Source organism: Anticarsia gemmatalis, chromosome 8 (genome assembly GCF_050436995.1).
Source record: "Anticarsia gemmatalis isolate Benzon Research Colony breed Stoneville strain chromosome 8, ilAntGemm2 primary, whole genome shotgun sequence".
NCBI classification, from domain to species: Eukaryota; Metazoa; Arthropoda; class Insecta; order Lepidoptera; family Erebidae; genus Anticarsia; species Anticarsia gemmatalis.
In genome coordinates, this window is record NC_134752.1 from 10968253 (window position 1) to 10986163 (window position 17911).

Consider the following 17911-nt stretch of genomic DNA (forward strand, 5'->3'; position numbering starts at 1 on the left):
CCATCTAGACCCATGAATTAGAGGCTGAATCTCTTCTATGTATTGCTATATACCAAGCACGTGAATCCACTCCGGGCTACTATCGAGAAATATTAGCTATATGTAGCTACTAGCTGACCCGGCAAACGTTGTATGCCATATAAATAAAAAAAAAATGTCACACTCAAACCTACTCAATATGCTCACAAAATTTCATGAGAATCGGTCCAGCCGCTTCGGAGGAGTACGGTAACTAACATTGTGCCATGGAAATTTTATCTATAAGATCACAACAGACTACAAAGGCAGTCAGCGTCTTGCGAAAGGTCAAATATATCTTAAAAGTCGGCCATATTATTAACACAGGTCAATCATGTTATTTTTGGCGCAAAGGTAAAAAGGTTTTCGCTCAAAATCTGCAATAATTACATCATGAAGTAATAAATAATTTTACTTGATTATGGTGGACATATCGCGTGTGTAACGAGTATTTATGTTGCAATATAACAGGGCCCAAAGGTGTAGCCTGGTTCGGTTTCTCAACGGACGACAAACGAGCTCTACATGAGCTTATAAGTTGCATAATAATGAAATTAACGGACTCTGACAAATTTATTTATTTATTTATTTATTTATTTATTTGGCTCACAAAACAAGTTACAGTCGATACAGTGTTGATCTAAGACTAATGTTTAAGAGCTAGACTGCACCTCTAAATATGTAAGCACAGATACATCCAGATAATAAACTTATATTTTAGTTAGTGTGTGAGTATACTAAATATTTTAAAAACTTATTTTTAATAACTTACTAGCTAATTTGTTAGTATTGTGAGTGAAGAACATGAAATTACATTTTTAAATGAAATTGAAGTTTAATTAGGCTTGACTTGAGAGTTAATAATAGTGTGACTGCAAAAAATATGTCTAACATCCCTTTTAAACGTAGAGAAATTGTTGTGGAAAATATCCAATGAAGAGTGTTCCCACACCGTATCGTTATATAACCGACACATTCTGGTTATAGGGTTAAAGAATGAAGTGTTATTGTTGTAGACCTGAAGTGAAAATAATCGATTTGACGGGTTGCGGGCCTTGTACCGGGTGATGATTTTGATACGTGATAATAGTGTAGGGCTATCGAGATGAGAATGGACTATTTTGTATAGATTATATAATTCGCTACATTTACGGCGGTCCGAAAGACGTGGGATATTGAATTTTGCTAGCCGTTTAGTGTATGAGCGAAAGGTACGGCCTAAATTGGATCTGAAACAGAGAGTATTTACGAATCTCTTCTGAACCCTCTCAATGCGCGAACTGTGAGTTTCGTAATAGGGTGACCAGATAATCGACCCGTATTCTAAAACGCTTCTGACTAAAGAGTAGTACAAGAGAATTAGAGTGTGCTGGTTCTTAAAGTCTTTTGTGGATCGTGTTATAAAGCCAACGAGTTGTGTGCATTTAAGTATGAGATGATCATAATGAGGGCGAAACGTAAGTTTTTCGTCGAAGAAAACCCCTAGATCCTTTATCACAGTTTTACGCTGTAACAAAGAACCGGAGAGAGAATATGAAAATTCAATTTTTTGTTTTTTGGTCGTAAATGAAATGATGAAGCACTTATTTATATTTAATTCCATGTGATTTAGTGCACACCACTCAGCCACACGTGATAGGTCTTCTTGAAGATTCAAACAGTCTCTGATATTTTGTACAACGCAGTAAATTTTAAGGTCGTCAGCATACAGTAGGCAAGGACAAGTGATATGCTGTATCAAATCGTTAATAAACATGATGAAAAGTAGAGGACCAAGGTGTGAGCCTTGGGGCACCCCAGAGGTTATAAATTGAAACGGTTGCATTACAAGAGATAAGTAACTTGGACTTTAAGAGAACAGGTGTACTAAAGATATAATATATTTTGAATCGTCAGCTAACATAAACCAGAGAAGAGCTTGTGGCTTAATAACTACAGCCGTGCGGATCGATATCTGCAGTTAAGCTACGCTTGCCTAGGTTGGTCTCTGGAATGGTGACCATATGGTATATGATCCGATAAGTAGTAGCTTTATGTAAAAATCTGGTATCCAGCTGCACCCGGTGAGACTGGAAGCTGATAAAGCGAAATATTGTGATTGCACAATACTTGCATATCTTTATGTTAAGTTGAATCACAAGCAACTCAATACTAAGTAAACCATTAAAGATATATTTATAATTAAGTGTTAAATGTATATTGCAATTAGAGAATTACAATCATCAATCACTTACTAAGTGAACCGAACATTATGTTTTATTAACGGATGTATCAAATTAATATATTGCTTATCGACATGCTCCAGTTACATGCAATTTAATCAATTTTATATCTCACATATGATTACTTGCACCTAAGTCCTTGTCCAGGATACAATCTATCATTATGTCAAGTTTTATCCAAACTGGTTCAGCTATTTTTTCGTCAAAGCGAAACGAATATACTTCTACATTTTTAATAAAAAGTAAAATTAAAACGTCTTCTTAAATAAAAATGAATCGCCAAAATGAATGTCAATTTAGAACATCTAAACTATATTGGAAAAATTCTATATTTTTACGTGATTGGAGAATTCCCATGGGATTGGAATCAACGGGATACAATTGTACTATACCCGGACGAGGACGGACAAGTCCGCTAGTTTCCTAAATACATAGAAAATACGCTATTTCTTCGCGTGCACTTATTCGGAAATTCAAGTGAAATTGAATAAAAAAAACATTGAACATAATCAATTGTTTTACTTTTAGTTCCTGAAACTAATCCACAGATAATAAATCATATCCTTTCTCAACTTTCACGTACAAGTTAGTTATATAGCAAGCATAAAATATTAATTCAGTAGTCAGTTCGTGCTCCTATTTATTAAAATTAAATACTACAAATAATTTTGACTGCCTCAGTGGCGCAGTGGTTCAGGTTGCCACGCCAATACCATTGCGTTGGGAGGTCGTAGGTTCGATTGTGCGGTCCACAAATAATTGATTCGGGTTCGGTTGTGCTTTGTGTCCGTTGTTTGTATGTTTGTAAAGGTGCCCGCGACACAAGAGAAATTCTTAATGCAGGAGTTGTCTTTTTTTAAAGTTAAACTTTAAAATACATAATTTCCAAAAAGTATTACGAAAGCACCTCTTCTATTCTCTTTGAAATTTAAACAAACGCATTGCTGTCAACTTCACGCGGGAACTTGCCATTCGCATGCAAATTTTCATTCAGCCTTTTGTTTTATTTAAACACATAATATACATATTTCAAAACATGTCTTGAGAAATACTAATAGTAGGTAAACATGAATCATACGATACATAGAATAGTATTTAAACTAATAATTTTATTCAATAACGTGACAATGAATGACGTTCCATAATCCATATTTATTACCAGTACAATAAATTGGCCGTGGGAACCTGTCAGTTTATTTTTAAGCCGCCACACCTTTACTAGAGCAATAAAACCTTTTTAGTTTTTCCTTCTAACTGGTTTTTTGCGGTTTTCCTCTACGAGATTTCGTAGCGATGCTGTACGTAACTAGTTTACGCCATAAAAAGGAGTTAGTTTTTACTTTTTTAGCTAGTGTTTTTTCGTATTCAAATTTAAAAGATGCCTAGATTTAGTTGTAGGTTACCAAGAGAAAATTTTTAAGTAATTTGAGTTTGGCATTGATTGAACTTAATTATGAACTTAATATAAAACGTGGGTTAAATACCTTCTTTACCTTTCTTCGTCTTTTTGGATTTCTCAGATCGTTTATTCCTCTTCTAAAGACCAAATTATCCTAATTAAGATGTCAAATTTAAACCCTTATTTGCCCTATTGAACGCAGCCTATACTCTGATTACAGGGTAAGATTTCACCTAATTACAGATTTCTATAGAAATTCTTGTAAGGGGTATTGAACTAAGTAGTTACAGTTCCAAACAAACATCGGAAGCATGTTAAAATGCCTCTAATTAGGGGAAACTCTTCCGTCAATGTAACAGGTGTTGTCCTCACGAAACACAACGATATCCGATCTACATATAAAGCACGGTCTACTTCCCATACTGTAGTTAGCACGTCCCACAATTAGCATGCTATTACAACACAATGAGCACTCGGACCGACTCAATTAGTACCGGCTCTTACTTTCTTGTACAGATACACTCGTTAACAAAACAATACAACTCATCTATATGGGCGGGAACGCTCCGATGTTATTCAACGGTTGGAAAAACTTTAGTGATTAGTTTTTACGTAACTTTTACTGTGCGTTTCGATCGCGTCGCAGTTTGTCAAGCCAAGAGGTAACAACAGGTCAACATGTAAGTCTAATTTAAATAATAAAAGTAAAACCGTAGAGATTTATCTCTACAAATCTAAATTATTTATGCCTTTGTTGTTATAGTAATAATGAACATTACCATTACATTTACACAATATTATGAAAAGCAAGAGTAAAGATGTTTGAGAAAATGAAACAGGTGTTGCCTCTTTGTAAATATTATTATGCGAAAAGTGTTTCATGGGGTAGAAAAGTAAACTTAAATTGAGGTCTATAAAATGGTTAATTTACGTGTCTTACCTTATCAACTTCGGAGATTCTCAAAATAACTTTGAGTCTGGGGTTGTTCTTTTTGTAGTCCTTGAGCAGAGTGTCGAGTTTGTCTCCTCTCGCGTCGCCGGCGTAAACGAGATGTGTGCACTCGGAAAAGGCTTCGGTCGCGCGCGCGCTTTCCACGTAACAGACGAGGCGGGCGGCGCCTGCGCCGGCGCTGCGGGCCGGCGCCACCAGCGCGCCCGCGGCGAACAACAACCAAACCCACATGTTACAAGATATATTTAATCAAACTGTCATTCCGAACGCGTCGAGTTTTGAAAATTCGAATTTTTGGTTTATAGGTTGGAAGCGCGTTGGTCGTTTGGTTAGCACAGTACGAGTGGCGGTGCAGCGGTGGCCGGCCGCACTCATAGGCGCCCCCGCCCTGGCGTGGTGGCCGGCGCAAGGTCGCGCGCTCACCGCCCGCCGTGCCGAGCTTGTCTCAGAAATGCTCTTACATTTCATTCGTCACCGGTTACTCGTATGTCTCGTGTATGCGGTGTATGTGACAATGACTGATGGAGGCTTTTAACTTAAGCGCCTGTTATAACTATCTATAATGGCATTTCGTTCCGCTTGATTGACCGTTTTGACGTTGTTGTCTTTGATATGCATTAGTCGGTGATAAAGTGTATTTAATATGCTGATACGAGACAGAAATATAGAATTTTATCTTACACTTAAATTCAAGTTCGAAAGCGAAACTTGCAAAAAAATAATTCACATCTACTCTTAAAGATGGATCACAAGTATTTCAATAAACAAAGAACGCTTAGCCCTAATAAATCACTATGCGATGGGCCCGTACATGACCGTAACCATGATCTACACGTACTATGTTAAATAATAGCATATTCACGGGAGAATAACATACGCATCTATTGTCTTTTTCATCAGTTCCTTATAACTTGGGAATGTTTGATTTTCGTACATAGTGGGCTATTGTTCAACGTGACGTACCTTTATGTTATCTCTACACTAAATCTGACCTATGTTTTGTTATTATATCGTATTTTAAGTACACTAATTAACAATGCGTTTGGTCAATTGTGAGTCGTTCTCAGTTTATGTAGAGTCCGTATCGCTGCACATAAAAAGTGTACTCGTAAACATAACGTATAATTGATAAAGATCTTGTATTTTTGAATTACAAATAAATAATATATAATATATGCACTAAAAACTTAAATTACACAAAGCCATTTTTTTTTATATGCTGTCGACATTTCTTCGAAAAATAATTTGTCATATTTGATAACTTTCCATACTCCACAAATCTATCAATAAGGTGAACTTTACTAAAACACCGTTTAACTTGAGAATGTCCACAAATAATTTTAAAAAAATTGACATAGATCATTACAACATAACAACTAGAGCACGTACATAAAATAACAACACTAAAGTTCAGCTTACCTATAATCACTAGTTCCGCAAGTCCGCAACACATTCAATTTGTTATCGTAGGTAATATCTCGATGCTGATCCCTAACGGCATTGGTTCCGCTGTACAGTCCTCGAGGACCTTGACATTACACCGAGCAATGTGATAATGTTCCACAATAACGCCGATACACTACTATTGTAGGTAACTAGCTAATACCCGCGACTTTGTCTGCAAAAACATTTCTCGGGATATCCGCAATTTTTTTTATAGGACTAACATTGTTAATGGTTAAAAGCGGGTGGATCTTATTGACCTCTGCTTTCACCTTCGGGATCCACTGGCGTGATATTATATTTATAAGTATCCTATACGTAAATCTATAATAAATAACTAGAACTATACAATGGAATATGGAAATTAACGCGAACACGCATTTTACTTTCGAATACCTGACGTTTCGGCGCAGGTTTTACTGGCCGTGGTCGCAAGCTGACTGAAAAAAATGACAGGAAAGATATAATGCAGGATGTGTTATGTATAGGATAGTGTGATAGTGTATGTTATTTATGTACTAAATGTACACAGATATGTACATACTTTTACAACCTATAACTGTATTTAATTAAAATTCGTCCCGTTTTTTTTCATTATAAAGTTGTGAAAGACTTACAAACATACATACATACTAACAAAACATACGTTTTAGTAGGACGTTACTCTAGTGTTCAAACTATTCAGAGGCTAAAGTCCTGTTCTTATCGGGAATTAGCAAAAACTTTGATGTTCATACTTCACTTAAGGCTTTATCCTGTAACTGGATTAGTCATTTGTTATTGTTCAGTTTTTATTGTCATTTGGTCATAAGCCTAAATATAACGTCTATTGTACAATAATCGTACATTTTTTTTAATCACTTATTACTGACTCATCACACGATACCTACGGATCTCGACGCGATTCTCGATGAACAGAATTAGCCTTTTTGAAATTTAAACCAGTTTTGTAATGGTAAAAGAAAGTGACGAATAACAACTAGTATAATCAAAGCTTAGGAAATAAAAAAAAAATAAAAAAATATTATTGGACAACTCACACACGGTCATTTGATTCCAAACTAAGCAGAGCTTGTACTATGGTAACCAAATAACTGATAAACATACTTATATACTTCTAAATACATACTTATATAGATACATTAACATCCAGGCTCAGAACAAATACTCGTGCTCATCACACAAAGATTTGCCCCGGGTGGGATTCGAACCCACCACACGCGGCGCCAAATGTCGTATATTTTATAAAACCTATATTTTTAAAGAATAAAACAAACGATTTTTCTGCGAATAAACATTTTTGACTGTCTAAGAACCTGCTTTTCCAACAGTATAATTCGTAACATACAAGAGATCTATCTAGGTCGTCCTCAGCTTCAGTAGGTCAATCACCAACTGTAGTAGAATAGGTAATCGATACCTACCTTATACTAAGTAGGTACTTGTGTATCATAAGACATGTTCCAAAACATTAAATCAGCAGGTAAGCCTATTGCGACGTCAGATGTCGTCGTGTTGGCACCTCGCCTGTACTCTGTGGTAGGGTTAACACGCAAGAGTATAGAGCTGAACAATATACTTACAGGTATTTTTTAGTCTATTTTTCACAAATAAACCTGCTTGTTAAATAATGAATTGGTTAAAAGGTTTACTACTACTTTTAGATCACACGATTTTAGACAAGTTTTCTTTACTTAGAATTAATATTGAGAAACGTAAATTATTACGAACTTACGAGAAATGGGAATAAGGAATAGCCAGTTAATGAAACAACAATGACGTTGATCACAGAAATAAACGTCACATTTAGAAATTGAAATGGCATGAAATGGTGCAATAGTAATGCCAAGGTAACCATCTTACCACTGCACTTCTTGCGCTGTTCAATGGATTAACCAGTGCAACAATATTCGCAATGCAACCATCTTACCACTAAACCATATCTTTACCAATACTCAAAATACCAAATAAAACACTGCCCAATCTGTCCCTAGTTTGTAAATCCACCAGCCCTAACTACAACGCATGAACTTAATACTTGATCAAGATGAATGTCTTCTCACATCATCAACACACAGACTTTCATGTTTAATATCACATCGGGAACATCAACGTTTCTTTTATTACACGTATGAATCCTTAATAAACTGGTATTTTCAGAAGATATCTTATATAATCTTATGTCATAATTTGTAAAGAGCACACCGTTGAAGAATCTCCTGTGATTTGCCATTGTTATAAGGAATGAATTATTTTTTAACCCTTCTCCTTAAAGCATATTTGTAATCAATGCCAATTATTCTTATTTTCATCACAGTTTGTTTTTAATCATGAACAAATATCCTGATAGACGCTATAAGTGTTTGCCCTACCAGAAGATTTTCATTTTCATAGGACATTTGACTAAGTAATCGACATATATTTAAAATGTTATCGAAGTCAGAAAATATTATGTTTTATAAAATTACTAATTATATTTAATTCTTTATTTTATTAAAGAGGACATTATTATTTTGGTTTTTATTAGTTGAAGAGGCGATAGATATACATCGTCTTTTAAAACTTACTTTCACGGTTCATGAGATACAGCATGCCGACAGACAGACAGCGAAGTCTTAGTAATAAAGTTCCCGGTTTACCCTTTGAAATGATAAGCCATAATTGTAAACTGAAACTATAAATATTGAAGATGCGCCAACTCACGGAAAGAAAACCATTAGTATTTTTTCTTTAAATTGTATACTTGTCAAACTGAAGATAACACTGAATCATCTGTAATCAGCAGATATATTCAACAACTATCTGCTTGAAGGTAAACACACCTAGGTGTACGCTGTACGCATGTTCCATTTCAATGTTACTTCGCGTTATGTAACATGCGCTCACTTTTACTACAAACTGGCGTATACACGTGGTCAGTGTGACAACTTGCACTTGTGACGTCCGTACCTGTAACATTTTAAATTATAATTTCCTGAGGAAAACTATACAATAGTGAGTATAGAGTAAGGGAAAACTGGGCTCTCTTTTGTTTATGTAACCTTTATTTAAAAGTAAAAAGTTAGCTTTTTACGAAAAGCTAATAATCTAATTTAAAACCATGTAATATGTAACGATTTCAATGAACTATCGAAATACAATCGAATCTTAGTGGCTATCGTGTATATATTTAAATAAATATTTTCAATGTATTGTAACAAAATTAAATAGTTTGTTGGGAGCGTAGCAGGAACAAGAAGGGTTGGTCTCTGCCTACATACTTAGGAAAAAGGCGTGATTTTAAGGATGTTTTTAAAAGTAATTCAGCAAACGTGTAATACTTGCTGAGAAATAAAAAAAGTTACATTTTGAAAACACCAAACAAAACCCGAGTGTTACGGATACCAGTCACAACATCCGTATTGCTTCCTTTTTTCTGTAACAAATAACAATACAAACAATAAAAACTGCGCTTGTACATAATAGCAATATTTACATCTCATTTACATGAAATATTAGCCAAGTATTGGAAGTTACACTGTCATTACTAACAATAACGAGATGACATAACAGTGTCTGCTGATGAATAATGATGATGCGGCATAAAGATGCGCGTCCACTGCGTCTGATCGTAAGAATTTGTCACCTTGTATTAATTTCTGTGGCGCTGAAATGCCGATCTAGTGAACGCAGTACCATAGAAATTAATACAAAGCACTGCGTCGGCTATGGACACACAACTTAATTCGAAATTATTGTAATTCGTAAGTTACTTGTTTATAGTAATTTCTATGGTACTGCTTCCACTGGATCAACGTTTCGCTGCGTCGGCTGTGGACGCGCGTCCACAGCCGACGCAGCGAAACTTAATTCGTATCTAATTATTGTCATAGTAATTAATTACTATGCTAACTGCAAAAGAAGTAATTGTCTTAATGATAGGAAATTAATAATGTTTTATTTTCTCTGATTAACGTTTCAAGCAGTGATAGCCGAGTGGTATAAGTTGACACCTCCCACTCAAGTGATCGCAAGTTCGAACCCGAGGCAACACACCAATGACTTTTCGAAGTTATGTGTGTATTAGAAATAATTATCACATGCTCCAACGGTGAAGGAAAACATCGTGAGGAAACCTTGCATGCCTGAAATTTGTTTAATACATTTATTGAGGGCATGCAAAGTCCCCAACCCACACTTGGCCGGCGTGGTGGACTCAAGGCCTAACCCCCTCCCTCAATTCGGGAGGAGACCCTTGCCCAGCAGTGGGACATTAATGGGTTAAATTTATTTATTTATTAACGTTTACTAGCTGACCCGTGCGGCTCTGCTCGCGTGAATTTCGTACTGTTGCTTGTTCGTTTGAGCACGCGAATTGCGAAGCACTCGATACACCTACACATAAAAATGCTAACAACTTTTTTGTCATCTAATGGTTATTTACGAAAGGGACCCGAAGAGCACACAATGTGACACAGGCTCAGGCAGGCCTGATTTCCTGTGGTTACCTTCTTTTCCGCTCTCGTCTGTATCCGTACCAGTTTACAGTGTAAAATATAATACCTTATTATAGACTGACCATTGTTTACCCGTATGGATTCAGAATATTATTATAGGTACAGACAGACCTTTCTGCGCCGGAGCTCTTCACACACGTAATAATGTAGGTATACTTGCGATGATACGTCCGAAACCGCGTAAACCGTAATTATTATTTTTTTTTACCTGTTTATTTTTTAAAACTTACCACAGAGTCTGTTTCATAGCCATCCAATTTATTTCCTTAATGCAACCAATTAATTTGGTTATGTGTTACGAACTACAACGCCATCTGTTAGTTGCGGCGAACAACGACAACAAACGAAATTACTCGATTTGCCATCTAGGATATCCCGACCGCACCGGAACCAAGTAAACCAACATTTTTGTGTAATATATCATACAACATTTATGTTTGAAAATCTTATAAATGTATAACCTGTTTCAAAAGTATTTTTTTACAATAAAGCAATCAAAATAAATTAATTAGGAAAAACATGTTGTGTTGCGGACTATAACGCCATCTATTGGTTGGTGCGAACAACAGGTATCGATACGGCGGGCGCCGCGTTAACTATATGCGAATGTTGTTAAATGGATTGCAACGCCATCTATGGTCTCTTTAGAGAAAACGCAGGTTCAAACGATTTCTACGTATTTTTTTCAATTTTCTAAAAATCTACGAAATTTTATGCGATAAAAAGTATCCTAAAAGTTGCTCCACTACTTATTCTATGCATATACCAAATTTCAGTGCATTCTATCCGGTAGTTTTTACGTGATAGTGACACATACAGACGGAGGACAGACAGACAGACAGAAAAGAAAATTATAAATTGCAGATTCGGTATCAGTATCCGTTACTAAACATCCCCAATTGGTTTTTTTTTAAATATATTTAATGTACAGAATTGACCTCTCTACAGATTTATTATAAGTATAGATTACTTACTGTATACTTAAAATCGAGTTGACAGGTTCTAGTACGTACTATTTGTAAAAATTCGAACCATACTGTTACGAACTTTTACCAACCGATAATATTGATATCCAACGGGAAATGTGTACCTACAAAAAATATATTTATTGCTTAATTATTAAAACTCAACGCTGTGAGTAGAGTCGTCTGAACTCTAGTCAAACCGGGCATATAATATTTGAAATGACTAACTAGTAACTTTACAGCGCAAAGTAAAAATAATAATCCCTATCTAAGAAACGGAATAATATTAAAAGTTATTTAGTAAATAAAGGCACATATTTAAGCAGGCTAATTATTAATTTATCGGACTTTAATACAAATTTCCAACGAGCGAAGCCGCGCGTATCTAATAGAATGTTAAGATTCGATAATATTATTGATAAGACTTCGTTATCTAAAAGAGTTCGAACATAAAAACACATTGTGTGCCAAAAGCAACACGCACCTAAAATATAGCAAAATTTAATAAATAAGTAAATAAAAAATATCGTTTTAAAAATGTCGTTCTCAGGTAAAAAGTTCCGAAGAGTGCGGTCCGAAAATATTGAAGATTTAGGAAGAGTCGCGAGTGAGTAATATTTTAAATATTTGCATCATATTTTTGTCAATAAGTTTATGCACATGCATCTAGTGATGTGAGTTTCGTATACGACAAATAGTGACTGAGGATGATAGTTGAGTAACATCAAAAAACATGATCTGGACTTTATTTAGACTCATTAGATCCGGCTTGATAATACACATAGACAAAGGTTTATCACCAAATTTAAGTAAGTATATTAGCCTAATTTACTTACTTATAATATATAGAAGTTGTCTCATCAAATAAATCTAGATAGTCAATAAATAATTGTGCATAAAATTACAAGACACGGAGGCTTAGTTAGAAGACGCTTACCCCCGGTTTCTGAGGTACATTTAGCGGTAGTATATCTATTCAATAGCAATATTTTATATGAGTTTAAACGCTATTGAATAGATGAACTATCGTTAAATGTACTCAGAAACCGGGCATTAGTGAGTAATGTATTCTATCCTATAACCTAACCTAACCTAACTGCCTCTGTGGCGCGGTCGGTAGTGTATGCGACTGCCGTGCGAGAGGTCTCGGGTTCGAATCCTGGGTCGGGCCAAAAAGTCTTTTCTGAGATTTTCTGTCAAGAATTTCTTAGAAATTGCCCGGAGTTGGGAAGTTGAGGTCGAAGACCTCCGTGCCTCGGAGAGCACGTAAAGCCGTCGGTCCTGCGCCTGACCTCTCACTGGTCGTGTCGGTTATCCGTCCCACCAAACTATGAGAGTGATGGAATAGAGAGTGTACCTGTGTATTGTGCACACACTTGGACACTATAAACAAAGTCCAGCACAGATGGCCAGTTTCAATGAAACTGACCGCCGTGGCCGTATATCGGCTAGGAGGACATTACATTATTCTATCCTTTATCCTACCTATATCAATTGGTTCACAAACTTATGATACGTGATTAAATCAAGGCAATAATTCGATTATCTAGTACTCAAAACATCGTACTATCTGATAATTGATTAAAATTCGTATCAAAACGTATTTATATATATTATTTTGACACTAATTGAGAATTTTACATTGTCATAATGATGTGTTAAAATGTATTTATATTTCTCTGTAAAATATAAGCACTCAAGAAATAAGAACGTCAGTTCTCTTAAAACCTTTAATCAAACTTATGATTACGTTATCGACATATACAATGCAAGTAGACTTCGGGCAAGGTACACCCGTATCTTGCAAACTTGTCTTTTTTGAATATTTTGGAATATAAAAATATTATCTATCTCTATCACTATGTCCATACTACAACTAAATAATTTTTTTTTTGACAAATTATAAGTTTAAATCCTGCTAATATTATAAAAGTGAAAGTTTGTGAGTATGTATGGATGTTTGTTACACCTTCACGCAAATACTACTGAATCGATTACGATGAAATTTGGTATGTAGGTAGCTGAAGACCCAGAATAACACAAAGGCTAGACTTTTTATCCCGGAGTTCCCGAGGAATCGGGATTTACTCGGGGTACCCACGCGGACCAAGTCGCAGGCGGCCTCTAGTATCCCATAATTTTTTGATTAAGTATTGATAAGAGGTAGCTGTATCGGTAATTTCGTATATTGTGTAGTGACTAACACGACCTACTTACAAAGTCATTATTAAAGAGATCAAAACCGGGTGGTTTTCCTTCCACTCTCGTTTTTATGAATCCAGTTGTGACTCATCATTGCACATACGTAATTATGCTATAGTCATACGCTTATGGACATAACACACTAAGCACTAACGACGGTCACTTGAAGGCTCTACTTGCCGTAGATTATACCCCAAAAAGCATTACGCATAAGGACATGCTGAAAGTTTCTAATTGATTAATAAATAAATAATAAGTGAATAAATATTTTCAGCAGAAAAAGATACAAGCGTAGTCGCGGACTCAAGTTTATTTAGATATACATTTGCGTAGTTTGAAAATGTTCATGCTCAGTAGAATAACTCCCATAAGCAAAAATTACGGTAGATACATACATAATATCCCATCTGTCATACCAAAAGTGGGCGTTTCATCATTTACAATGTTAGTCCTATGTATTTTGCCGAATCTTGGAAAAGATACGAAGACCTCATAATCAGCAGTCGAATACACTGCCGACCGCGCCATAGAGGAGACATATTATGTTGTTAGGGAATAATACTGCATCAAGTTTAATAATATAAATTTGTGTTAAATAACTCTTTGTTTGTTCCCAGATATGAGCGAAAATATTCTCCAAATGCTGAACAGCAGTACGCCAACGTTCTGTTTCACACAAATAGATGGCAGCACTTACAACTACTGCTTAGAGTCTAACGGCAGAGTCAACACGCACGACTTCAAGCTGGGAGAGGAACATGAGGTCGCGAGGAGAGACGGCTCCAAGGTATATGACGTCCAAATTCGTTGTTAGATATATTAAAGAAATTTCTACAAGGTGGACTTGAGGCATGTTGATGGTTGTAGAAAAGTTTTCTAGTAATGTAAAAATGAAAGAAGTAGGTACATACCATAGTATCAAGTGTTCTAAAAAAAACAATGCCAAAAAATTATGAAAGTGAAAATCAATGCCAAAATGCAAATTATAATTATCATTAATGTGATAAATTACAGTGTTCCTATTAAAATAGTCACATAATTTTTTGCCAAAATCGGATCCAAAGTTCGACAATGAAACGAAAAATTAATTGTAATGTTTTTAATTGAAGGTGATGGTGACATACACTCTGGAGAGCGAGAACGTATTGTCACAAGTGATCAGACAACCTGACGGCAAGCAGTCCTACTTCCGAAGAGTCTTCGGAGATAAGGAAACGACAATGGTAAGAATCATCAGGTTTTTTTCCATCTATGTTGGAGTCGGCTTCCAGTCTCACCGAATGCAACTGAATACCACGGCGGCCATACCGTCGGGGTGTGTGTGAAGCCTTAAGTAACAAAACAAAATGCACATTACCGTTAAGCCGGCTGAGCCGGCTCCACACGTTGACCCCAGTAACCAACGTTGTTCGTCCAACGTGTGGATCTAGAAAATGGCACTGGTCCCAACGTTGGGGCGAGCGTTGGTAGTTGGCCGACTCGTATCGGTTTCATCAAAGGAATCTGCGCCAACGCTCGCGATCTGACAGGACAGAACTGGTTTATTAGCCAACGTGTGTACGCCTCACCGAGTTTGCAGTCCAACGTTGGTACGGGCGTTGGGACCAACATGTGGAGCCGGCCTTCGTGTTCATTGCAAGTAAACTCGCCAAATTTTGACGTTTGATGGCGAGAAGCCTTCTTATCTACACCTTCATCCGTTTGGCCAACATCTCGATATCCGCATTCATTCAAAATTACCCCTTTCATTCAGAAAGCATTCACAAATCGAACTAGATTAAAAAACAAAAAGAAACAGCTGATCATACGTTACATATTATAAAATGATTACGTGTCATACGATGATTGCCGAGAGGTATTCGTAACTGTCTGCAATTATTCGCTCACTTTAATTAACTTGATAACTAGATACATACATTACATACTAATTTAATGTGTAATCTTAATTGTATCACTTGCATAGGTAATACGGATTTAGGATGACATCATTTTTGGGAATATTTTTAGTAGAGGAACATTATTAATTAAAGATTTTGGTCCAGTTTTGCCACTTCTAAATATCTATCAGATAATTTATCTGATGTTATTGTGACAGTTGTTTTTATACATTTGCTATCGCTTCATGTAGCTGAAAGATTATCTGACACTTAAATATAAATCGAAAACCCGTGCTTTCAATTGTATTTTGAGATTTGTGAAGTTTAATAAGTACTGATACCAAGTTAACTTAATATCATAATAATATTCATTTATTTGATTAGTTCTTTAGGCTCATAATATAATAAAGGTCAAATCTATTGGTATTCATTTTACTGTTAAACTTCGGGCTGCTTCTGAAAAGTTTTTTTTTAAGGAAAATGAAAATCACTTTTTAATTTTGCTACGATCTTAATTAGGTAACGATTCGAATCAAAGATTTTTCGATTGAGTTATATTTGGTAATGAAATGATAACAATCGTATAAGAATTGTTTTCGGAAGAGATAGCGTGTATAATATGTAATAATTAATATTAACTACATACTTTTCTTTATTTCCAGACTATCAGAATGGACGGCACTGATATAGAAGCAAAAATATATTACGAGTTGGCGGAATAAGAAGCAACAAATGATGACATAACGATATTCACAAAATTATTTATTAATCATTATTATTCACTAATCACCTACTTATCAGTAAATATGTAATCTTATATTCAAACATTAGGTATATAAGCTGATATTAAGATAGCCAAAAATAACACGTGTATAATTAATGACCATTATTGTTGTAAATATTGAAGTAATAAACTTATAAATGAAGAAAACATAAATATACAAAATAAACAGATTTTCCTAACAGCGCTATTATTTTACTTATGCTAAGTACCTTAGCTAGGTTAGACCTGAAAAATACGTTTTACAATTTCATTTTGTAAACATGCAAAGTCCCTAACCCACACTTTGGCAGCGTAGTGGACTCAAAGCCTTACCCCTCCCTAGGCCGGGGAGCCGAGTCTTATCCAACGGCGGGACATAAAGAGATAATAAAAGACCTATTTTGTAGCTCAATTTCGTATTTTGGAAATATGAAATGCGTATCTTTTCGACAATTCAGCTTAAAAACATCGTCGTACACCTCAATGGTTTTAAAGCAAGGATAAATGCATAGTATCTTAAACTTAAAAAACAGGAAGTATATTTTTTTTTCATTTATTGAGGGCATGCAAAGTCGCACTTGGCCAGCGTGTTGGTCTCAAGGCCTAACCACTCCCCCTCGTTTGGGAGGAGACCCTTGCCCTGCAGTGAAACAGTAATGGGTTAAAAAAAATGTTTTAACCACGTTTACAAAAAAAATAAAAAAAATCCTGTTGCAACTATCAACAATATTCCTAGTACATCAGGGTGCAAGTAACGCCTTTAATGCATGCCTTACACAAGCACAACACTCATAAGTTAGAAACATAGTAAGCACATACATTATCATAATTACCTCACACTGTCAGTCGGCACACGCACGCCCCCTGCCATTGTTCTACCAGTTATCTGGTGCATCTGGAACAATAGCTCACCGTATTACCCTACTACGAAATATAATATTTAAATGTTCTAGCATTATGTTGCTACGCTAATGATCTGTGAAGTTCGCAGAGATTGAAATAAAGTTGTACTGACGATTTCTGTAAAGTGATTGTCATATGAATTATCAAGATCAAGCCACCTAGAACGCATCACTGTGGACATTAAAGTCAGTCATCAGAATTCTGATTACACTGTGGAACACGCAAAGAGAGAACTGCAGGTTTAGAAATAAATGGTATATTACTCCTTGAGTTGAATAAAAGGAGTAAAAGTAGAATATAACCCAACGTTATGATCAGAGAGGTAGATTGTATACATATATACAGGAGATGTACACAGCTAACGTTGGCTAACTGAGAAAATATCAAAAACAAACATAGAGCAAAGAGTCGTTGACAAAGCCGACCTGTAAAGTATCTATCTAATTTACCAATCGTGTTTGTTAGTAATTAATTGTAAAAAGCTTTAGTCTGAATTAGAACAATGAATCATGAAATAAAACTTCAAAGCACTTGAAACAATGAATGTTAGTTCTGTAACGAATTGACGAATGTGGGTCACGACTTCACCAGCTTCGCCTTTTGTGGTCAGTCGCACAGTCGCAGTGCGATGTCAGTCTTAATGAACGCATGCCGCGCCTCGGGCCACAAGA

At 35.7% G+C, this 17911-nt stretch overlaps 2 protein-coding genes across 4 annotated transcripts in view; one reads left to right on the forward strand and one right to left on the reverse strand.

Moving 5' to 3' along the window:
* The window catches only part of LOC142975077 (uncharacterized), a 37343-nt gene extending 32392 nt beyond the window's left edge, over positions 1 to 4951 (reverse strand). The window contains exon 1 of the mRNA XM_076117731.1: positions 4580 to 4951. Within this exon, the coding sequence (XP_075973846.1) occupies positions 4580 to 4822 (243 nt within the window). The 5' untranslated portion in view covers positions 4823 to 4951. The remainder of the gene's footprint in view (positions 1 to 4579) is intronic.
* Positions 4205 to 16539, forward strand: LOC142975076 (fatty acid-binding protein Fh15-like). 3 transcript variants are annotated; one of them, XM_076117729.1, is made up of 4 exons: positions 4205 to 4319; positions 14315 to 14484; positions 14807 to 14920; positions 16237 to 16539. In XM_076117729.1, exons 2-4 carry the CDS (start codon positions 14317 to 14319, stop codon positions 16294 to 16296), a joined length of 342 nt encoding a protein of 113 aa, XP_075973844.1. In that variant the 5' UTR covers positions 4205 to 4319; positions 14315 to 14316; the 3' UTR covers positions 16297 to 16539. The 3 variants fall into 3 exon arrangements, with proteins under 3 accessions (XP_075973844.1, XP_075973843.1, XP_075973842.1); XM_076117728.1 differs by lacking the exon at positions 4205 to 4319 and adding an exon at positions 11946 to 12102; XM_076117727.1 differs by lacking the exon at positions 4205 to 4319 and adding an exon at positions 12171 to 12304.
* The last annotated feature ends 1372 nt before the right edge of the window (positions 16540 to 17911 follow it).